General features: G+C 44.3%; 1 protein-coding gene across 1 annotated transcript in view; it reads left to right on the forward strand.

The window, feature by feature from the left end:
• Positions 1 to 24,236, forward strand: part of LOC125446777 (RNA-binding protein with multiple splicing 2) — a 103,838-nt gene that overhangs the window by 39,060 nt on the left and 40,542 nt on the right. Inside the window, exon 3 of the mRNA XM_048520574.2 lies at positions 10,574 to 10,612. Coding sequence (XP_048376531.1) covers positions 10,574 to 10,612 — 39 coding nt within the window. The remainder of the gene's footprint in view (positions 1 to 10,573; positions 10,613 to 24,236) is intronic.

The following is a 24,236-nucleotide window of genomic DNA, read 5'->3' on the forward strand; positions in this document are numbered from 1 at the left end:
TGCTGTACTGACTGACTGACCCTTTTTTAGACAAGAGTTTCAATTCACCTTGGTCATCGCACCCTCTGTTTTTATTTAGGTTTAAAGTGCTGGTCATGGACCCACAATCCTCCCACCACCACAACCCCCTACTAATTCATTGTCTACTTTTTGATGTGAGCTACAACTGTTTGGCTTAAACTTGGTATTGTAATGAAATCATCCTGAGGACACCACATGAACTTTTTATTGTCTAAACTAGCTCTGCCAATTTGGTCCTCACCAGTTTTGAGTATAAGTAAGTCCCCGCCCAAGATCTTAGACTTCTGGAATGCCTCCTTTTATTTCTACCTGTGTACTCTATCCAACATGGAACCCACAAGGGCCCCCTCAAATGTACTAATTGGTATCTTGACGCAAACTGGTTCTATATCTTGAGCTTTGAGTTTTTTTGGTCAGTGCTGACATGACCTTACGTCATCCTTAGTGGAGCACTCCCATGCAGTCTGCACCTCACCAGGTGACCTGTTGTTGCCACCATCCTTCCAAACGTAGAGTTTTACAGGGCCTAGTGTGGTTGAAGAAAACCACTTATTGGCCTAACTAGAAGGAACTGTTACTAGTGAGTTTTGAGAAGATTTGCAAAACAGAAACTGTTACAATATGCTGTGCTTGTTCAGTAAATGTTAGCTGCCCAGTTAATATCCCATTTGATATGTGGCTGTTGTTGGGGAGAAACGCAGCAACTGAATGTTTTTGCTTTGTCTTGCCACTATGACCCTCAGCTGTTTCTCTGTGGCATCCTAGCGACTGTTGCTTCTAGCACTCCTTTAGTATTAACACCTTCAAGTTCATGTACAACCCCTGCAAAGGGATTCTAGTGCAATGAGTAATGGCTCTACTTCTGAGCCACTAGTTTGAAGTTCAAATCCCACCTGCTCCAGAGGGGGGGCTCTAACATATATATTTTAGATGGGTTAGAGTTTAAAATTTTAACCACAATCTTGACACACTTCCTAGCATTCCATCAGGCATAGTCATACAGCACAGAAATGGACCTCTTTCACTCTCTAACCAGTCCATGCTGACCATAAGCCCAAACTAGACTAGTCCTGCCTGCCCTAATTTGGCCCATTACCCCCCCCCCCCCCCCCCCACAACCAAACATTCCCTATTCACGTACTTAACTGTCTTTTAAATGTTGTAACTGTGCCCACAGCATCCTCCTTGTCTGGGAGTTCATTCCACGTGAAAACCATCTTTTTTTAATATGAAAAAAGGCCACAATTGTCCCCGTTGGTCATCCTCTTTATTATTTTAAACGTTTTTCCTTTCTCTCTTTAAAAAATGCCCTAAGTGTTTGAAACCTCCATCCTAGGTAAAACAAACATACCATAACCTTACCTGGACCCCTCATGGTTTTATAAACCTCCATAAAGGTCAGTAATCAACCACCGATGCCCCCGATTTGGGGGGGGAAAAGCCGATCCAGCCTTTTATAGCTCAAACACCGCTTTCTTCCCCCCACCCCCCAAAAAAAGACTGGTCACAGTATTCCAGAAGAGGCCTTAGGAATATTCTATACAAACTCAATGTGATGTCCCAACTCTGATTTCAAAAAAGAACCTTCATTCGGGTCCCAGCCAAATGTCTGTCAAATTTAGCTACATTTTCTGTTACAACTAACCCCTTTAAGTTACGGATGTGTGCATTCAAGGTTTTGTATTTGAGGTTTTTTAACAAGTCGCCGACCTTGTGTTGAGGCTGTTTTTTTACCTTTTTTAAATTGTCTGTGTGTCTCCTAATCATTTACCCAACTTGTAGCTTTGCCCTGCTTTGTCTCCCTATATCCTATCTCTCCTCACTTGGCTCTAATTTTTCCCCACCTCCCACTGCTCCTTTTATTGAAATCTTTCTCTAATGCCCTAGTTATGTGATTGACCAGTACGATTCAGATATGGTCTGTTCCAGTGGTCCACCTCCTCTGTGTCCCAGGAATCAAGACCCATTCTCTTCCTTGCCAGCTCGTTACAAGTCCATCTGCATACCCTATGCACATTTGTTTGCGATACCATAATCCTGAGATTAGTGCCCTTGTACTTACTCCACAGCTGCTCAGCCCTTAGCAGATCCTGTTTTGTTTTTCCCAGTTCTGTGCTGACCACACTGAATCCTAGCCAATGAAGAAGAGAGAGCCTGGACTTGGGCAGGCAGTGTAGCTATCTGCATGCTCGCTGTTTGCTGAGTATCTGTAACTGGCCATGCTGCTCCCTGCCACCGCCAATGCCACCACCTTCCTATTCACAGCTCCTACTTGGTTGATCTCCCATACCATGGTGCCTTGGTCACCACCTTCTTGACCCACGTAAGCCACAAGAGCCTGGGCCTTGCTGGGCTCGTTCCTCCATCGCCATCTGGATCCCATTTTACCTGCCTCACTGGGTCAGTTAGATCCCTTTTCTCAATGAGAAGACCCTACTGTGTAAGGAGTGTGATTGCCAGCTTTCTAAATGCAGTGTGTGCAGCTCAACCTCTTGCTTCCACAGCTTCGATTCAGATTGAACCAATGTTTGCCTTGGAATCTAGAAGCTTCTACATGTTGCAATAGTGGCACATCACTGCTATAATCTTTGCGTCTGAGTAATTTAAAAACTGCTATTACTGAGCTCTAGTGCTGCAGCTCCATGTAAACACGAAGGTGACCTAATGTGTACAATTAGTAATACATATGGTGTAACCATTGTGTACAACTAGTAACAAGTTTGCACAAATACTTATCACCTGGAAGGAGGACAGCCTGACAGGGGGCATCTCTCAAGTTGCCATTACTGTGACTTCTTTTGAAGAAGGAAGCTGAGACAACCTAAACTACAGAAATGGTTTTCCCCTTGTTCACCATAAGGAAAGGTCATCATAAGAATTGTGCTCTCCTGCTTTTTTTGCCAGTAGCTGAACTGCTCCAGAGTCAGATACCAGTTCCACCCAGTGGGAGGCACTGTTCACCTTCATTCCAGCAAGATGAATGCAAAACCAAATGGAGTAGTACCAAACCCTTCACGTGGCCACTTTCGACCTCGAACCTCACCTTTTTGGCCATTAACCAAGAGTGATGATGTAGTGCGCCCCTCAAATTTTGGCTGCAGAATTTACATCTCATCCCACTTGCTGCATCTTTCTACCGTTTGAATACATGGGAAATCCTGTGGTTTTTCCCCAATTCCAGAACTGATACCATCCCAACCTATCGTGGAGCTGCACAACTCTGGGTATCTACACGTACACGCGAAGCCCGAGACATGCAAGAGAATGCGTTCCAGATACTTAGCTTGAGGTCCAAACAACAGAGTGGTCCCACCAATCAATGTAGTCTGACTCTCAACATGCACAGGGTAATTCTGAGCAACATGGATCAATTTATGAACCTTGGGAACTTCCTTGTAGATAGTCTAACATCTTGTGCCAGCTGAGGTATGGGATCTTTTGGCAAAGACCTCAGACCTGACACCGAGCTCATGCTGTACAAGGCAGCAGTGTTAGTAATGAAGGGTCTAGGCCCGAAACGTCAGCTTTTGTGCTCCTGAGATGCTGCTTGGCCTGCTGTGTTCATCCAGCCTCACATTTTATTATCTTAGCAGTGTTAGTAAGTCAGCTTTTCATCCAGTGACCCCATCTATCCTACTCACTGCCTCGAAGGAGGCAACACAGTCAAAGACCCCTCTCATCCCAGTCATAATCTCTTCCAAATTTCTGTTGGGCAGAGGATATGAAAGCTTACACACAACAAGGAAGAAGCTGTTCTTGAAATGTTGCTACTAGGCTTCTGAATGCACTTCTCCAATTTTAAATTTAAAATGATCACTTCACTCATGATGTGCCTTCTCTGCAACCATAACATTACTTTTTTTTTGCACTGTTCTATTTACCTAGGTGCACTTCGGATAGTATGACCTGCCAGTACTGCATTTTCCAACACCACTTTTCACTCTACCTAGGTACATGTGGTGATAATTTGAAATGAAAACAATGGACAATACCTTTTGAAAGATCTCTGAAAAATACTTCAAATCTAATTGATGCTATGATAGCTATGTCACCTCTTGGTCTGCAGTCCAAGTATTGTGGCACTGGTTATGATTTAGTTGTGTTGGATGTGTTTCCAAACTTCCAGAACAAGCTGTCTACTCACGAGCAAGCATGTCTTAAACTTTCTTATGGGGGAGGTAGGAGAATCAAATGCAAGATCTGATTCTAATGGGAGTCTCTGCTCTACTTTGGACAGACTTTTTGGAGTGAGGTCAGGTGGGAGGAGGAACTGGAGGCCTTTATTAAACAAGGGCTTCTCTGCCACAGGTCCTGAGGTACCAAGCGTGTGTGTGTGTACCTTCAAATGCCTCCCCTGTCTCTTCTCCTTTCCTTCCCACCCCCAATGACTTGTGTGAGAGCCCAATGTCATTAGGTTGCTTTATTTCCTCTGCATCCAATACTCCAGGTTAGCACTGCCTCACGGCACCAGGGACCCAAGTTCAGTTCTGGTCTCGAGTGACTGTCTCCATCTGTCTGGAGTTTGCACATTCTCCCCATGTCTGCGTGGGCTTCCACTGGGAGGAGGCAGTGGTGGAGCTGGAGAGTGTGGGTCTCAGCAAGAAACAAGTTCACCCCTGGCTCAGACTGTCTCAGATACTACCCCCCACCTCAGCCCCATATGCTCCCAGGTTCAAAGATCAGTGAGCCAAATCCTCACCAACGCAATTGTTTCTGATCTCCCAGGAATGGCTTCCACAAATGGAACCAGCACACTGTCTCCCCACCCACTGCTTTTCAACTCCTCCTTCCCCTGAGGACTAACAGAAAAAGGAGCTCCCTGCTCCCTGCGCGCACCCCCCCCCCCCCCCCCCAACACACAACTCCTGGATTTGCACATTTCCTCAGGCATCAGTCTTAAGATGAGCTACTGTGACATTTAAGTTGGCATTCCTACCATCATTGGCATTGAGGGGCTCTTGTGGAACAGTAATGGTGTCATTTTCCATCGGAATCAGCAAGCCTCGATTTGGATCCTGCCTGTTGAATGCAATTGAACAGATTTTAAATTTACGCACAAAATCCCAATCAATTGCTTGCCAAGAGTTGCAGGTTTTGCTGTGAATCACTAGCCCAGTCTGAGGCAGACACCCTTCCCTGCCACTAATGTCAAAATCTAGGTTAATCAAGCTTGTTTATTAGGCTGCCAATGCACAGAACAACACACCAAGCCCTGTAATGTTTCCTTGCAGCAATCTGCCTGCCGTATTCCTCACCAATGCATGCTAGGGTAAGTTGGTACTGGATTGGACTTGGCACAGCTTTCACAGGTAGTCTGGCAAATGTTTGTGTGCGATTGAAAGCTTGTGGTGCTCAGCGCAAAATTGCGGAGAGTGAACTTTTCAGCTAAAATCAGTGGCTGCATTGCTTTCCACTCAAATTAGTTGATTTTGCTTAAAATTGCATTTAAGATTTGTCTGGTGTAATCTTCATTACTATTGGGTCTACTCTGTTCTGGTTTAAAAAAACTGTCTTTCGCAACCACAACATAGCATTGGAGTGCCTGTTGAATGAGGTTTTGTTGTTGGGCAGTAATATGTGGAGGTCAGCGGACATGTTTTAAAAGGTAGAATCACCGTAACTCCGGATTGTAGGGCTGTTGGCATGAGAGACACAACTGTTGGAGAGTTTGTGTCACCACTCCTTCGGGATTGAGTTTCAGAAGGCAGGGACTCTGACCTCAGCTGCTGTAGCATTGAACCCACCACTGTCTGTGTCAGCTGTCTAGCCAACTGACCCCAAACAGCAATGTGGCATAAGTACTGCTTCCTAGAATCCCTACAGTGTGGAAACAGGCCCTTCAGCCTAACAATTCCACACCGACCCTCCAGAGCATCCCATCCAGACCCACTTCTCCACCCCCACCATAACCCACCTAATCTACACATCCCTGAACACTAGGGGCAACTTAGGCGGGCCAATCCATCTAGCCTGTGCATCTTTGGACTGTGGTTGGGAAACCAGATCACCCAGAGGAAACCCTTTTGGGGGGGGGGGGGGGGGGGGAGAGAGAGAGAGAGAGAGAGAGAGAGAGAGACCCGGCGAGAATGTGTGTGGAGTTTCCACAGTTGCCTGAGTGTGGAATTGAACCCAGGTCCCTGACGCAGTGACGCAGCAGTGCGAACCACTGTCAACCTTTTGTGCTTGTAGTGACTTGTTGGGTGATGAGTTTTGACCAGGCGAACAGACAGAAACCTTACTCGGTTACTATTCAGATGGTGATTTGGGAATTTTGGTCCAGGAACTCCCTACCTACGTCCGTGACGCCATCCACGCCCTCCACCTCCTCCAGGACTTCCAATTCCCTGGCCCCCAACACCTCATTTTCACCGTGGATGTCCAGTCCCTATACACCTGCATTCCACATGCAGATGGCCTCAAGGCCCTCCGCTGCTTCCTGTCCCGCAGGCCCGACCAGTCCCCCTCCACTGACACCCTCATCTGCCTAGCTGAACTTGTCCTCACCCTCAACAACTTCTCTTTCGATGCCTCCCACTCCCTACAGACTAAGGGGGTGGCCATGGGCCCCAGCTATGCCTGCCTCTTTGTAGGTTACGTGGAACAGTCCCTCTTCCGCACCGACAGGCCCCAAACCCCACCTCTTTCTCCGGTACATTGACTGTATCGGCGCCGCCTCTTCCTCCCCAGAGGAGCTCGAGCAGTTCATCCACTTCACCAACACCTTCCAACCCAACCTTCAGTTCACCTGGGCCATCTCCAGCACATCCCACACCTTCCTGGACCTCTGTCTCCATCTCAGGCAACCAGCTTGTAACTGATGTCCATTTCAAGCCCACCGACTCCCACAGCTACCTAGAATACACCTCCTCCCACCCACCCTCCTGCAAAAATTCCATCCCCTATTCCCAATTCCTCCGCCTCCACAGCATCTGCTCCCACGATGAGGCATTCCACTCCTGCACATCCCAGATGTCCAAGTTCTTAAAGGACTGCAACTTCCCCCCACAGTGGTCGAGAACGCCCTTGACCGCGTTTCCCACAACACATCCCTCACACCCCGCCCCTGCCACAACCACCCAAAGAGGATACCCCCTCGTTCTCACACACCACCCTACCAACCTCCGGATACAATGCATCATCCTCCGACACTTCCGCCATCTACAATCCGACCCCACCACTCAATACATTTTTCCATCCCCACCCTTCTCTGCTTTCCGGAGAGACCACTCTGTGACTCCCTTGTTCGCTCCGCACTGCCCTCCAACCCCACCACACCCGGTACCTTCCCCTGCAACCGCAGGAAATGCTACACTTTTCCCCCACACCACCTCCCTCACCCCTATCCCAGGCCCCAAGATGACTTTCCATATTAAGCAGAGGTTCACCTGCACATCTGCCAATGTGGTATACTGCATCCATTGTACCCGGTGTAGCTTCCTCTACATTGGGGTAACCAAGCGGAGGCTTGGGGGCCACTTTGCAGAACACCTCTGCTCGGTTCGCAGTAAACAACTGCACCTCCCAGTCGCAAACCATTTCCACTCCCCCTCCCATTCTTTAGATGATATGTCCATCATGGGCCTCCTGCAGTGCCACAATGATGCCACCTGAAGGTTGCAGGAACAGCAACTCATATTCCGCTTGTGAACCCTGCAGCCCAATGGTATCAATGTGGACTTCACCAGCTTCAAAATCTCCCCTTCCCCCCCACTGCATCCCGAAACCAGCCCAGCTCTTCCCCTCCACCTCCTGCATCCCAAAACCAGTGCAACCTGTCTCTGCTTCCCTAAACTGTTCTTCCTCTCACCCATCCCTTCCTCCCACCCCAAGCCACACCTCCATCTCCTACCTACTAACCTCATCCCACCTCCTTGACCTGTCCGTCTTCCCTGGGCTGACCTATCTCCTCTCCACCTATCTTCTTTTCTCTCCATCTTCGGTCCGCCTCCCCCTCTCTCCCTATTTATTCCAGAGCCCTCACCCCATCCCCCTCTCTGAAGGGTGTAGGCCCAAAATGTCAGCTTTTGTGCTCCTGAGATGCTGTTTGGCCTGCTGTGTTCATCCAGCCTCACATTTTATTATCTTGGATTCTCCAGCATCTGCAGTTCCCATTATCACTGGAAATTTTTTGTGCTTATTTTAGGGGTGACAGTGGTGTTGTGATGACATCACTTGACTGATGATCTAGAGGTTCAGCTACTACTCTGGGAAATGAATTCGGCTGGTGAAATCTTGAGATAGAAGGAGCTGCAGATGCTGGCGAATTTGAGATAACCAGGTGTAGAGCTGGATGAACACAGCAGGCCAAGCAGCAGAGGAGCAGGAAGGCTGACGTTTTGGGCCTAGATCCTTCTGACCTCTTTCCTGAAGGAGGGTCTAGGCCCAAAACGTCAACCTTCGTGCTCGGCCTGCTGTGTTCATCCAGCTCCACAACCTATCTCTGAAATCATATTTTGTTTTTTTTAAAATATCTGCAATTGATTTGAAGCCTAGCTTCAAGAAGCTTTCCTAATTGTTTGTTTTTGTTTTTTTGTTTTGTTTAAAGCAAAAAAACCCACTAGGTCACCATCCTTATCTGGCCTCCATGTGACTGCAGACCCACAGCAGTGTGGTTAGCATTTACCTGCCCTCTTGAAATGGCCAGGCAAACCATTCCTTTCCAGAACAGCTCGGGGATGACGAAGAAATGCTGCCCTTGCCAACAATCCCCACATCTCATGTAAAAACTGTAAAAGGCAAGAATAGGTACACCAGAAAGCAAATAAGCCTCTTGGTTTAAGATCTTGTCCCAAAAGAAAAGCACTTCCTTGGTGATGAGGTCTTGGCCTTTTGAGTTCAAATTCTTGGGGTTTCACATCCCAAAATTTTTGATCTTCAAGCGAAAGCTACTCGTCCACAGTAGCACTTGTTCTTCCCAAGCCTAGTGTGAGGATTTGTGGGCAAGTTAAGAACGCCCTCTTATGGCCCACTGTTCAAATGAGGAGCAGAAACCTTTTTAATGGCTCCCTCCCAAGAAAACTCTTGGGCTAGTTGATTGTATTAAAAACCCAAATCTTGCCAAGCATATGACAGTTAAATAATCGATCACCTTGCTTTTGGTCTCTGGTTCCAATTCGAGACTTAAAATGCAATGTGACAGTTGTGCAAAAAGTGGTAGTGTTTTAAATATTTTAAGGCAGTACGTTCAATTTTGCTGCACTTGCATGTCAAACTTGATTTCGACTGTTCACAAAATGAACATGTTTCCAAGCTGCACATCCCCTCGATCAGTGAATCAATTTGAAAATGTACTATTTTGTTCACTCACTGTGGAACCAAAATCTGGAGCACTCTCCCTAAGTACGCTGGGACTGGTTAAACCTGACTGGGGAGGTGATGGCCTTGTGGCAGGATTGCTGGACTGTTAACCCAGATAATGCGCCTGGGTTTGAATCCTGCAATGGCAGATCATGGAATTTGAATTCAGTAAATATCTGGAATTGAGAATCTAATGACGACCATGCATCCATTGTTTGGAAAATTCATCTGGTTCACGAATGTCCTTTTTAGGAAGGAAAGCTGCCGTCCTTACCTGGCCTGGGTTACGTGTAATTCCAGAGCCACAACAATGTGGTTGACTCTGAACTGTCCTCCACCCAATCCCCAATTGCTTGATAAATGCTGTTTGGCCAGTGATGTCTGTATCCTGTGAATGAATAAAGAAAAACACCCAGCCCAGGACTCGGCAATTAAAGGTGGCCAGTAAATGTCTGGACCTAGCCCGCACACTGACATCCCATGATCAAACAAAACATGCAATTCTATGACCTAATTATTATCTCTATCATAACGGGCCCTTCGGCCCAACATGTGCTGAACGTGATACCAATTAAACCAAACCTTTTTGCTTGCCTGCCTGCCGTCCATATCCCTCCATTCCTTGCATAGTCATGTTCTTATCTAAAAATCCCTGTTGTAACTGTCTCCTCCACCACCAGCCATGCATTCTAGACTCCTACCACTCTCTGTAAAAGGAAAACGTGCCACTCTTGCCTCTGTTACCCTGTACCAGACGTTTCAACTCTTGGGTGTAGCGGAGGGAGAGGGAGATTCTGACTGTCAACTGTATCTATGCATCTCCTCATAATTTTAAGACTTCCACCAGGCCTCCCTTCAGCCTCCGCTGCTTCAGAGAAAACGACGGGTAGCCTCCTGTGTCTGGGCATCAAAAGTCTGGTATCACAAGGTTTTAGAATTTCCCTATTTAGTCTCAACTGAGACTTTTATTTTGAAACTGCAGGAGAAACTCAGCCGATCTGGCAGTGTCTGTGGAGGGAAAGCAATGTTTTTGGGTCCAGTGGCCTCCCCCTTCTGAAGTTGTTGTTTCTCCAGTAATTTCTGTTTTTTGTTTCAGACTTCCAGCATCCACAGTCTTGTTTTTATTGATATTGAATTTAAGTTGTGCTCAACCGGTTATAACTGCACTTTATTTTGAACTACTGGTGCTATAATGGAATTATACAATTTCAGGCCACAAGAATAACCAATGTGTCTTTTCTTTAAATCCCCACAGGGATATGAAGGGTCACTGATCAAACTAACATCAAAACAGGTAAAACTTTTTTACTGTTTTATCATAAGTAACCTAGATGCGGAATGTTCTGCATGTTCAATATGTCATTTGTAGGACTTGAAGAAAATGTTTAAAACCAGAATTGAATCATGATGTGACGAAATGGGATGCCATACTTTGCATTAAATTCAGAGGTAACATCAGCAGGAGAAGGTGCTTTATCATTCCAAACTGAGTTACTTCTATTGCATTTTAAGGGACTATGACATTTGTGGAAACATGCGATACAGCCTTGCACAGTCTAAATTTTCCCTTCCTTTCTTGTTTGCGAAGGGATGCAAGATTTGTGGTAAATGACAAAAATAAGTGGCTGGAAAAGCCTAGTAGGTGTGGCAGCGGCTGTGGAGAGAGTAATCAGTTAATGTTTCAGATTGAGTGGGGATTTGCATGTGAACGTAAAAGGTATGGTTAGTAAGTTTACAGATGACCCCAAGGTGGGGTATGTAGTGGATAGTGAAGTGGCTATTTCAGATTACGATGGGATGTTGATCAGATGGATCAATGGGCTGTGGAATGGCAGATAGAGTTTAATTTCGATAAATGTGAGATGCTACATTTTTTGGAAAGGCAAATCAGGACAGAACTCGTACGCTTGAAAGAGACCTTGAAATGCAGGTTCATAGTTCCTTAAGTGCAGTCATGGGTAGGTAGGACATTTTGGTATGCTTGCCTTTTGAGTGTGGGAGTTGAGGTCATGTTGAGGCAGTGCAGGACATTTTTAGTTAGGCCGTTTTTTTTTTTGGAATCCTGTGCAATTCTGGTCATCCTGCTGTTGGAAGGATATTGTGAAACTTGAAAGTGTTCAGAAAAGATGTATAAGGATGGCTCCAGGGTTGGAGGGTTTGAGCTATCGGGAGAGGCTGGGGCTATTTTTCCCTGGAGTGTCAGGCTGCAGGGTGATGTTTGAGGTTTGTAAAATCATGAGGGGCTTGGATAGGGTGAATAGTTAAGGTCTTGCCCCCCACCCCAGGGAAGAGTCCAAAACGAGAGGGGAAAACTTTAAAAGGAACTTAAAGGGCAACTTTTTCAGAGGGCAATGAGTGTACGGAATGAGCTGCCAGAGGAAGTGGTGGAGGCTGGTACAATTTTAACCTTTAAAAAGGCATATGGTTGGGTCCATGAATAGGAAGGGTTGAGAGGGATACAGGCCAAATTATGGCAAATGGCATTAAATTAATTTAGGATATAATGGCCAGCAAAGATGAGTTGGATTAAAGGGTCTGTTTCCAAGCTATAATCTGCGACTCTCTGACCCTTCCTGTCAACTGAACAGTCACTGGACCTGACACGTTAACTCTTTTCTGTCCATAGAAAACTGAGCTTTTCCAGCAACTTCTGATTCTGATGTTCAGCATTAGAATGCTTTCTTTCTTTTTAGTTTTTGGTAAATGAATGATTTGTGTGGAAAGTTTTCACGTATCCCAAAATGATGTCTTCTGCATCCTGGGGTTAACAGAAATATAGAGACTACTAACAAAAATGAATGGAGGTATAACAGAGATGGGGCATGCTCACCTCATGGTTTATAGACACTTGTTGAGTTTGAGGTGCCAGTGTGGATTTTAAAATATATTTGAAGCTTTGTAGTTTAGTGGGTTATTGCACATTTTGTGGCAATTTGTGGGAAGGAACCGTGTGCGTACGGCCTTGCAATTGTAAAAATTACTGACCATGTTCAGCCCCTTGCTGTTTCATGTCTCAACAAACCGTGCATACTTAATAAACTCTAAAACTAAATGTAAACAGCAATTCAATGTATGCAAGTGCCCTTAACATTATTACAAAGCTGAATTGTCCAAAACTCTACCTCTTAAATTTGCTTAAAGTTAAATTTTGCCAGTTTTCCAACTAAAATTACACTTGTTCTCAAAGGTTTTTGTGCCTTTGACAGTACCAATAAACCCTGGGATAGTTGTTATATCTAAACATGGTTCATTGAATGTAGTTTATCCTTTTTGATCTTCAATCTAAAATGAAATGTTATTAAAAGTATATCTTTGTAATATTCCTTCAATGTAATTACTCTAGCAGGACTCTGCCTGCTAACTTTAACTCTAGCACACCACGTTACATTTAATGAATGATTTTTTTTTTGACCCCAGAAATCCACAGGGGGTCCTGTGCCACTCACCTTGCAATCCTGGTGAATGGAGCAGTTATGCAACAGATTTGCACAAGTTTAGAAATCTGGAAATGATTTCTTGAGCTTACATTCTTTTAATGTTGGACATTGACCTAGTTTTCGAATTTAGTGTAGAACTATCTACCGAACCAGTCACTTGTGTAATTGGATGAGTTGAATTAATGGCCTGGAGTTTCTGCTAGACTCTGCTAATTATTTTCTGCCACAGTTTGACCAAGCCCAGTGCAAAAGGTTGGGTGGGCGGTGGGGGGGGGCGGGGGGAGGTGTAGGAGGAGAGATGGTGAGCATCGGAAATAGTGAGCAAGTCTCTAGTTTCTCGTGCCATTTGCATGGGTCTGTCTTCAAACTAGAAATAACCCTATTCTTTCTCTAGCTCCACGCTGCGGTTGGGTGTTCTGAAGTAATGGTTTGAGAGCATGAACCTCTGGCATGTAGTGTGAGATAACGTCGTTTAATACAGAGCTGGTACAAGACACTTCCTGGAGACGTCTTAACCTCCTGTGTAGAACAAAGCTTATTTATGAATAAACAAACAAATACATATTGTAGAAATAGTGAGACTGCCAGGAGGAATGAGTGGAGACATAATGTAAGGAAATGGGGGAGGTTCAGAGGCTTGGATTGAGTTTTGAGGTACCAGTGTAGATTGAGATGTTTTGGAGTGTTGTGGGCTAATATTGCCAACGTGTGGGGAAGGAATGGCATGTGTGTGAGGTTGTGTTTGAACATCCTTGCAAAGTAAGAATTTTTGACCATGTTCAACCATTTTGGTGTTTTGTGCAGTAAACCTGGCTTACTACAAATCATTAAGATGGAAGGCCACCCGACCACCCTCCCATCTCTCCCACATCCCCTGAGATACATACCTCCAAACAGTGGTTTAGCTTTCAGTCAGCACTTTACACACGTCGTAGCTAACTTTCTGCCCAACAGAGAAACCTCTGGCTAGCATGATAAATCCCCAATGTGTGGAAGCAGGCCATTCAGCCCATCAAGTCCCTACTGTCCCTCTCTCTACAGAGTATCCCAGCCTCCTGTAACCCTGCTCTTCCTGTGGCAAATCCACCTGGCCTGCACATCTTTGGACTGTGGGAGGAAACCGGATCACCTGCAGGAAACCCACGCAGACGCGGGGAGAATGTGCAAACTCCACACAGTTGCCCAAGGACAGAATTGAACCAATGTCTCTGGTGCTGAGGGGTGATAATGCCACTTGGAGCACTGGGTATAGAGGAAACAAAGCAGCTGAATGGCATTGGGCCCACTTGCACCCCTGCTGATGAAGGGTGTGGGGGGGCCATTTAAAAAGCTAGCTGGATAGGATGCTTGGCTTAAATGCTCCTTCTGATTTGGCACTTTGCATTTCAGGAGCTGTCAGAGAAACTTGTTTGATAGGACCTTCACAGGTCATCCTCCTTCCTCCAACTTGCTCCAAAAAAATCTCTCTCAACCAGAGAAGAGATTCCCATTCAGATCAGATCTTGCATTTGACTTTGCCCAGAACTCCTAGTTGCAGTTTGGGATGGTGCCAGTTCATCATAAAATGTAGCTTCTTTTGAGTCGTTTTATTGTTTATTTCTAATTTAGAAGTGGCAGTCCTCTTTCCTTCAGGGTTCTTTTTTCTATTGCGAAGATGAGTCAAATGAGTATAGAATTCACAGGACCCAAACAAGGACAGCACGGTGGCTCAGTGGTTAGCACTGTTGCCTCACAGTGCCAGGGACCTGGGTTCAATTCCACCCTTGGTTGACTGTGTGGAGTTTGCACATTCTCCCAGTGTCTGCGTGGGTTTCCTTTTGGGTGCGCCGGTTTCCTCCCACAGTGCAAAGATGTGCAGGCTAGGTGGATTGGCTGTGCTAAATTACCCGTAGCTTTCAGAGATGTATAGGTGAGGTGGATTATAAGGAGATACTCGGAGGGTCAGTGTGGACTTGTTGGGCCAAAGGGCCCTGTTTCCACACTAGGGATTCTATGAGGACTTGTTTAATCCAAAAATGATTGCTCACTTAATAAGACATCTCCTTCCTCCTAATGTCCTACTGAAAAGTGACTCCCAATAAGGGAGACACATTGCAAAAGACCAAAATGATTAGAAATTTGTACACAGTTTTGAGGTGTAGTGCTGGTAAAGCAGCTGAGGGATTTATCTAAGCATAGTTGTGTTTGGTAGAAATACTAGGTCAAAAGCCCCTCAATTTTATGATATGCCTTCTTTCCTGATGTGTGTGTGTGTGTGTGTGAGAGAATTCTACACCAATGAAAGGTTAATGATTCAAATACAGGAGCAGGGTTCTCTTGTTGCAGTTGTATGAACCTTGGTGAGATGACATCTGTGTGCAGTCTTGGCCTCCTTTTATCTGAGGAAGGATGTTCTGGTTTATGGAGGCAGCGTGGCCATGTTTTGCAGGCCTGACCTATGAAGAGGGCATGGATCACTTAAGACCTTATATTTTTATGGGGTTTAGAATGAGGGAGGATCTCTCAACCTATAAATTCCAGCTGGACTAGGCAGGGTTAAATCTGTAAACAGTTCTTGATGGCCTGGGCAGGCTGGAACCAGGGGTCACAGTCTACGTATACTGGGTAAGCCATTTAGAACTGAGATGGAAAAATTTCTTTACCCAAGAGCCTATAGAATTATTGCAGAAAGCAGGTGAAGTCAAAAACATTTGAAATAATTTCACAAGGGAGGTGGTTCTTCAGAGCTAAAAGGATCAATGAGTATGGAGTGAGAGCAGGGTATTGAGTTGAATGATTAGCAATTCATATTAAATGATTGGAGCAGGCTTGAAGGCTAACCTACTCTCATTTCTACAATTTAGTCTTTCCTATCAGATATGCAACAGTTTTTCCCCAGTTTGAAATGTCATAATCTTAGCTTTGCAACCTAGCTACATAGATTAGGCTTCATGATAAATTAAATTGACTTGTGTTTAAACACTCTTTTAAAAATACTATTTTCCTGATTCTCCAGTTTCTGTAATAACCTTGTCCTGACTGATTTTTGATTATCACCATAAATAGCAAACAGTCTTTTTATTCATTTTGAAACAAACCATGCCATCTCCTAATTTGAAGAAACCATCTACCTTTTCTGTACCTAAAATGAAATGTTACTTTACTATTGAGAAATGGTAAGTACATCTGGGTGTTGGGAATCTCTATTTGAATGATCGAGAATAGATCTTTCACATGAAGTAATAACATAAAACGCTAAAGAAGCGATAGCAAGAACTGCCAATGCTGGAGTCAGATGACAGCATTGAGCTGGAGGAACACAGCAGGCCAGGCAGCATCAGAGAAGCAGGAGCATAGATGTTTTGGGTCAGAACCCTTGTTCAGAAAAAAGGTCCAGACCCGAAACGTCAGCTCTCCTGCTCCTTTGCAGCCTGGCCTGCCTCCAGCTTCATACTGTGATATCTCTAAATGCTAATGGAACTTGTTTTAGTCAATGTTTTGCCTAGATTTTGGTGGTTTAATTACACATTTGAAATAATGTCTGGCTTGAAGCAGATGCAAACATCCTGCCTCAAATGATCACTTCTAGTGAAATTGAGTTTGTGTGCTGCAGCTTAACACTTTATCTATTTGGCATGCACCTTTAAAATTATAGCATTAAGGAAGCTTTGCCCACCATTCCTGGTTTAAGATTAATGGAATTTGAAGACTAAAATAGAAATGACAGGCCGCTCAGCCCCTTCAGCCTGCTCAATCTGCCAGTAGGTTCGTGGCTGATCCAACTGTGTTTCTTGTATCTGCTTTTCCTGTCTTTTCTCCCCGTAATGCTTTGATTTCCTCAAGAATCTATATCTTGGCCTCTTGTTAAGGACTCTATCCCTACCGCACTGTGGCTCGCAGTTCCAAAGATGATCCCCATCACCTGGGATGAGGAGGCCTTTGCCCTCAGCCTTGAATTTGGTTACCCCTTAACTTTGAGAAAGTGTGCACTTGGTCCAAATCTCTCCCATGAGGGGTAACACCCTCTGAGCATTTACCTTGTTGATGCCTCTGGAATCCTAAACGTTTCAATGAGGTCACCTCATTTTTCTAAACTCTAGTAGAGTACCAACTTGTTTAGCTTTAGTTCACAGAAATCTCTCCATACTAGGGATCACCCTAGTGAACCTTCTCTGAACTACCTCCAATTGAATATTGTCTTTGTATAAATGTCAATTGAATAATGTTCCGAAACTGTTCAGAGTACTCCCAGATGTGTATCACTGAAGCAAAAATGTCAACACTTCCTGATGAAAGGTCTAGGCCCGAAACGTCAGCTTTTGTGCCCCTGAGAAGCTGCTGGGCCTGCTGTGTTCGTCCAGCCTCCCATTTTATTATCTTGGATTCTCCAGCATCTGCAGTTCCCATTATCACTTTCTTCAGAATGTTTGTTTGTGACACTCCTGCTCTTAATGATTCTCTTTGCATTCATGTAATGTTTATATACTGCTCTTGACCCTGTGCCTCAGTGTAAAGTATATTCAAGGTTTCGAACCTACACCCTTACAACCCAAGTAACAAGATGACCAGCGAGGCTAAATCAATTCACTTCTGAATCTGGACCTGATTTTTGAGGCCTCGATGCACTTTGATGCCCTTACAATAGGAAGCTATTACGTACTTCTTTTTTGGGAATGCTACTGCTAGAATCAATCCAAGTACCTCCTGGCCACTGCCTGTTTAAATTGATGGACTGGACTGCATTGAAGTTGAAGTGTAAAAGCCAACTTGTTTAAGCCATTATTGTAGCATGCCTGAGGTTGAATTGATTTTAGCTGAACTGCTGCCAAATGAACAAGACAAGTAATGCCCAAACATACATCTATTCTGGTGTTGTCTGAGGCAGAGTTGTTAGCTGTATTTGTTCGTTGACTGGCATGTGTTCAGTCACTAGCTCTGGATTTTTTTTTAAATGTGTGCTCTCACACCCTGACCCTTTTTGATTTTTGATGCGATCATTCATCCTGCAGTATTTTTCTGAATTTGTACTTGCGCTTGTGAAGTGTTGATCTCACCAGACTGTGGTAACTTAGCATCATTTTGTGACTATCAGCAAACTGAAATGGTTGTTCTCGCCCAGCCTCTGTTTCTGGCCGGGTAGGTGTGACAGCGTACATAACCATAACCCAACTGCCGCAGCTGTGATTTGGCAAGGCCTGAAGTTAGGCAGGCTGGAAACTCTACTTCCTCAGAGCACTGTGCCAACTTTGAATGATGGTTAGCAAATTTCCCTTTTTTCCTTTTTCAGCTCCACAACCTTTTGCTTAGGGTCTGTTTTATCTCCAGGATAAAAGTGGCTGAACTACTGCCTGAGCCATGAGCAAATTGACACATGGCGAGCAAGATTGGAGCTAATCATGGTTCAGAGACTGCGGGAAAAACACAGGTTCAAATTCATGGGACACTGAAACTAGGACTGGGCAAGGAGGGAGCTGTTCTGATGGGATTATGCTCCACCTGAATCATGCTGGGACCTTGGTCCTGGCAAATCTTGCAACCAGGCCAGTGGAAGTCAAGTGTTACGGGGAGAAAAGGCAGGAAAATGGATGTGAGAAACACAGTTGGCGAGGGCTCTAATAAATGGGGTGCAGGAGGTTCAGTTGCATGGACAAAACTAAAAGGGGTCAGTTGCTCAACAGAGGTTATTTAAAGTTTCCAGCCGGGTAGTAATAGGACAAGGGTCGAGCACTTTAACTTCAGGTGCAGCAGATAAGGGGACAACTGAGAAGGGTGGGGGAGGGGTGGAGGGTAATCAATGCAGGACTGAGGGTGTTGTTTCCCATGCTGCATGCATTTAAATACAATGTAAGAGCTTGTAGCGCAGAATAAAACTGGTAGGTACATTGCAGCCACATCTGTGATACTCAAGGTGTTCAGGGCTGGAATCTAAATATCCGAGGTAGATGTGGTCCTTAGGTTTACAGGAACAATTCTGGGAATGAAGGACTTGTCACATGGGTCTGTACTTGGAGTTTGGAGGGATGAGAGGAGAGCTCATATGAAATTCTCAGAATACAGAGAGGCCTGGATAGAGTGGACAAGATGATGTTTTCTCTAGTAGGAGAGACTATGGCCTGAGAGCATGGTCTCATGATGGGATGGGCCTTTTAGAACTGAGATGAGTTTCTTCCGACAGATGAATCTATGAAGCTCCTTGCTGTAGAGCACTGTGGAGGCCAAGTAGGAGCGTATTTAAGACTGAAATATGTGGCTTGTTAATTTGCGCAGGGATCAAGAGTGATGGGGAGAATGGTGCTGAGAAAAATGCCAGCTATGATTGAATAGCAGAGCAGACTTGATAGCTGTATAGTCTACTTCTGACCTATGTCCTATCAAAAGGACAGGTAGATGGGTGGAGGAAGTGGGGTTGCCTTTATTGTGAAAAAATGACATTGAATTGATGGCAAAATCAAAATAGAGTTAGAGGGCATGGAATCTGTGGTACAATTGAGGAACCACCAAGTGGGAGAAAAGACCCTGATAGGTATTTGTGTATGGGCCCCCTTGCAGCATCGTAACAGATGTGGGGAAGAACAGCAATCAGGAGATGGGACCTTTCTTGCATGCCTTTTCTATCACAATCATGGGGTACTCCGTAGGTGGACTGGAAAAATTTGGTGGTGGATCTCCAGAAAAGGAATTTGTGGAATGTTTGAGATGGGTTGTGTTGTTTTAGATCAGGTAGTATAGTCCACTGCAGAATAGGCAGTTCTGGGTTTGAGCAGTGAGGCAGACTTCCTTAAGGAGCTTAGGGGTGAAGGAACCCCCAAGGTGGTAAGTGGCATGACCGAATTCCTCCCACTATTTGTGAGGCAGAAGCTGGAATCATGTATTAGTTCTAAGACGTGCAGGTTAGGTAGATGGGAATTTTAGATGACAAAAGTGGCTCAGGATGTGTAGTTTAGGTGGTTTAGCCATGGAAGTGCAGGGTCATGGGGATATAACGTAAGGGAGATGGTACACATGGGATGTCTTTGAAGGGTCACTGGACTTGATGGGCAAAATGGCCTACTTGCCATTTTTATTCATTCAATGGCTGACTGTATTGCTGGCCTGTCCAGCATGTACTACCCAGAGGGCAATTGAGTCAACCACATTGGGCCTGGAGTCACGTGGGCCAGACCAGGTAAGGATGGCAGGTTTCATTCCCTAAAGGGACACTTAGTGAACCAAATGTTTTTTTTCTGACAAAGGATAATGGTTTTGAGGTCATCATCAAACTCTTAATTCCAGATCTCTCTTTATTGAATTGAAATTCCACCATGGAAAATGGTGGGATTTAAACCTGGGTCCTCAATGTGAGCTGAGTGTCTGGATTAATAGTTCAGTGATAATGCCATTGCCTCCCTGTGATATTACAGTGGAGTAAAAGTAACTACAAAGACATGGAGAAGCAGGTTAGTCTATGGAATTTATTGCCACAAAGCTCTGGAGGCCAAGTCATTGAATTTAAGACCCATCCTTGATTAGTAAGGGGGCCAAGGGTTACGGGGCGAAGGCATATATTGAGAAACACATCAGCTGTGATCAAATGATGGCAGTAGATGCTGATGGGCTGAATGGCCTATTTCTGCTTCTGTGTCTTGTGGCCCAATGGTCTGTATTTACTAAGATTCAGCCCCAAAGAGAAACTGAGGCCTGGGGCAGATCAACCATGATCTTGCAAGACGGCACGATGGGCTTTAAGGGGCTGAATGGCCTTCATCTTCTACTCAAGTTCTTAGTGAATTTTTCTTCATGGTTTTGGCTGCGTTTTCTTTGCCAATATTTGACTGGGTACTCATTTCTTTAAATGGGAAAGTTTAATTCCTATACCCCACGGAGCATAAGTTTTTCAATGTCATGAAGGATGCAGTGGAGGGAAAAATAAACCATTCTGTTCTGAGTTGGCTAACCTTTGCCAGTATACTGTTTACATCTTTGGCCAGAAATATTTAACTGTGTTCACATCTCTGCTTCTAGTAACTTCTGGTTTGAATTTCAGATTTTCAGCATGGTTTTTTGTATTATGGATGTCCTGTTTACGCAATGCTTGCGTTGCAACCCATAAAGCCCTTGAAGATTTTGCCTTCAAGGCCCTCGGTCATTAGAAACCCAGTTGGGTAGGAGGTACAGAGTTGTCTTTTGTTAACAAACAAAAGTAGCTGCAGCAACACATCAGGTCTGGCAATATCTTCACTGCAATATTTTGGTATCACACATGGGGTCTTGGTTTAAAGTGGCTGTCCAGGCACAGTGGTCATGTCTCTACCTGAGACCTACAAGGCCTGGGTTCCAATCCTGCCTGCTCCAGAGATGAGCTGCAACACTTCTGAGCACTGTTTAAAGGACCTAAAGTAGCTGTTCAAGGTGACATCAGAAAGTTAGAAATCTGACCACTCTGATTTTGGAGACTGTGTTAAATTGGCAAAGCCTTTGAGCCAAACATTGGAGCAACAGATTGAAAAGCAGGTCAGTGGAAGCTGTAAGTCAGGTCGCCGTTGAATTAATGACCTCATCCTTATCCTTATATGTGGCTTGGCTGCTAAACAAATACAGATTCTTTTGGCTTTGTGTCCTTATGACTGTGGTTAACTTGAGCCATGCCCAAAATAATTGACACTTACTGCTAGTAAATTTAAAGTGAGAATTTCCAAATTATGCTCTGTTCAGTAACTTTGAAACTCATGTTTTACACTTTAATATAGCCCATGGCTGAGCTTTGGTTTGATTCTCAGTGGAGAATATACAGTTGAACAACATGGCCGAAGACCTGGTGCGCACATTCGTATATTTTAAAACTAGCACACAGCAAAGAAATTTAGCATCAAAGAATAACAGTGCAGCAGTATTCTCTGATGCCCATAATGGGTATGCTATCTCGAGTGAAGTCATCAGCTGCTTGATTTTGTTAATTCTGTAATGGTTGTTTTGAGCAGTCTGCTGGGAATTTTGAAAAACTTTTCTTGTATGTTGACTAGCTAATGTTGCCAAATATTTCGAGTCTTTGGAATGAATACCTTTTTAATTTACAAGATGTTGAAAGTATCACACTCACTAGAGGGGGATGGTACTAATAGAAATGTTTTGCCTGCAGAAAGGAACTCCATTGAAAGGAGTGATGAAGATGCATTTAAATATTTGGAAAGCTTTTGATGATGGCCTGTAGGTGTTTCGACCACAAAGTTAGACAGTAGCATGTGAGTGCTGCTTAAATGGTTCGCTAAATATTGTCAGAAGAATTGGCAGACACTAATCTGATTTGAGGAATAGGTGGTGTTATGGACCAGGCTAGACTCCCTCAGTATATTTTAAGTAGCCTAGACCTAACTCTCTTTCTTCTATAGGTAGATGTGAATGCTGAGTTCCAGATCCAATGTGACCAGTCAATCTACTTGATATCAAGCAAAATTCAATTTATTTAAACATGTTGTTAAAACAAAACTAAAGGAATTTAGAATAACAACTCTATTTCTGTTATGCTTTCCAATAGATACAGTAACTATTGCTAATTAACAGTTACCATAGTAACATCCCATAAACACACCCCTTGGCAAAAAGGCAAATTCAGGCACTGATTCTCACATGCAGTTCTCCAATACAGGAGGAATAAGAACATTGAGAGAAGATTCAGAGTAGCAGCAGCTAGGAGGCAATCACTGAAACTTCCAACTCTGAGACCCCAGGACCTTTCTGCTTAGAACTAGACCTAAATTTTTTAGTTTTTTTAAGACTAGACAGCCTGGCCTGAGAGCTGGCTACACCTAAGCTGTTTCCATTGTTACATCTTTTCAAAACAAAACCCAAGGTGCCTCAAAATGGTTGTTTCTCCTCTTAGTCAGCCCCCACCTCTGCCTTACAACCCCGCTCTTCAAAAGGAAACCAGGACACTTTAAGTGGTTAAAGTGACTGCGTCATCACAAAAGGAATATCAGACACCTAGAGAATAAGGCATTTGATTCTTGTATGTAATAGGATGTTATATCTAACTTTTTTCTATCTATTGTATCTAATTGTCCAGATTGGAATCTTTTCTCTAAACAATTTAGAGCAAAATCCCTTGCAGTTGATGAAATCTCCTAAACTTTGAGTTTACCTTGACTGTGTATGTTCTAGTATGCCCTAAATGTAGGACAATTTGTATGGATAGCTAGACAGCCACAATAAAGCGTAATTACTTAGAATGGGAAATGTTGACCCACAAGAATGGACGCTGTGACCATGTCACTGCCTGCATGACTGATTTTGGAAATCTGGAGTTGGCAATATGACTTCATCTACATGGAACTGGTTTAATTGACATAAAGGAAGATTTGAAAAGTACACTAATACTAATTTGTCAGAACGTGAATGAACTTCAGTAGAGTTGAGTTCCCAACCAACAAGTCAAACTAAAGCTCTGCAGTTGTGAATGGTGATTGATGTTCAAATAACCAGACCGGGGAGGGGGATGGGCCATTAATTTCATCTTGCAGTACAGCTCAGCTCAAGATCAAAAGATGAGGTTGAAGCCTTTTAAATATTTTGCACTGTATGTGGCTTGGTTGGGTTTTTTTGTCGTTAGTGCAAGAGAGACTAGCCAGTGTTTGTTTTCTTTGTTCTCTCAGTCCATGTAGGGTTGAGCTCATGACTCCAAATCCTTGCTGTGTTCGTGTGAAGTGCTGAAGACCTGCACTCCAGGCGTAGCTGTGTTCTTAAGCTGAGCAAGTATAGTGGGAACATTTGGCATGGATCTAACAGTACAAAATTGCCCACTGTTTCCAATCATAAATGATTGAAAATAAACTGATGATCTCTACCATCGTGAAAGGCACCAACTGCAGATTACCCCACAAACTACGTGCTATCCTGGATTTGGAATGACATTGTTCCTTCATTGAGTTTGGGTCAGAGTCGCTGTAACTTGTCCAAATATGCTAAAAGTTTATTGGGAGCTGTTTTTTTGTGGGGGGGGGGTGGCGGTGGAGATGAATCACGACAGAAGTGGTAATGATGTAAGTTAACTGAGCCCATTTTGAAGTCACAAGCAAACCAAGAACTAGTAGGCAGTGTGCACAATGCTGCAACTGAGTGCTTGTGTTGGAGGAAGCAAATGGTAGTGGGTATGGTGCCAATAAGACAGACTGGTTTGGTTTTGTTTTTCCAGGCTTTTGTGGAGCTGCTGATGTTGGTGCTGACTGACCAGATAATTGGGCAGTGTTCCATCTCTCACACTCCTGGCCTTTGCCTTATAGATTGTGTAGACCAAAATTGTAGATAAATTTTAGAACTGAAAAGTGAGGTGCTTCCAACATCAGCAAATACCTGGGGTTGAGTTTCTGATCATACTTCCACCCTCCCTCCATGATTATTTGCTACTTTTGCTCCCATAAACTAGTTCTTTGATTCTCTTTGGAGTCGACTATCGCAATGAGTGCAATTAAAGACTAGAGGTTGGTAAAGTGAATGTTGTACAACAAGATTTCTGCTGCCGAAGGGTCACCG

Source organism: Stegostoma tigrinum, chromosome 36 (genome assembly GCF_030684315.1).
Source record: "Stegostoma tigrinum isolate sSteTig4 chromosome 36, sSteTig4.hap1, whole genome shotgun sequence".
Classification (NCBI taxonomy): domain Eukaryota; kingdom Metazoa; phylum Chordata; class Chondrichthyes; order Orectolobiformes; family Stegostomatidae; genus Stegostoma; species Stegostoma tigrinum.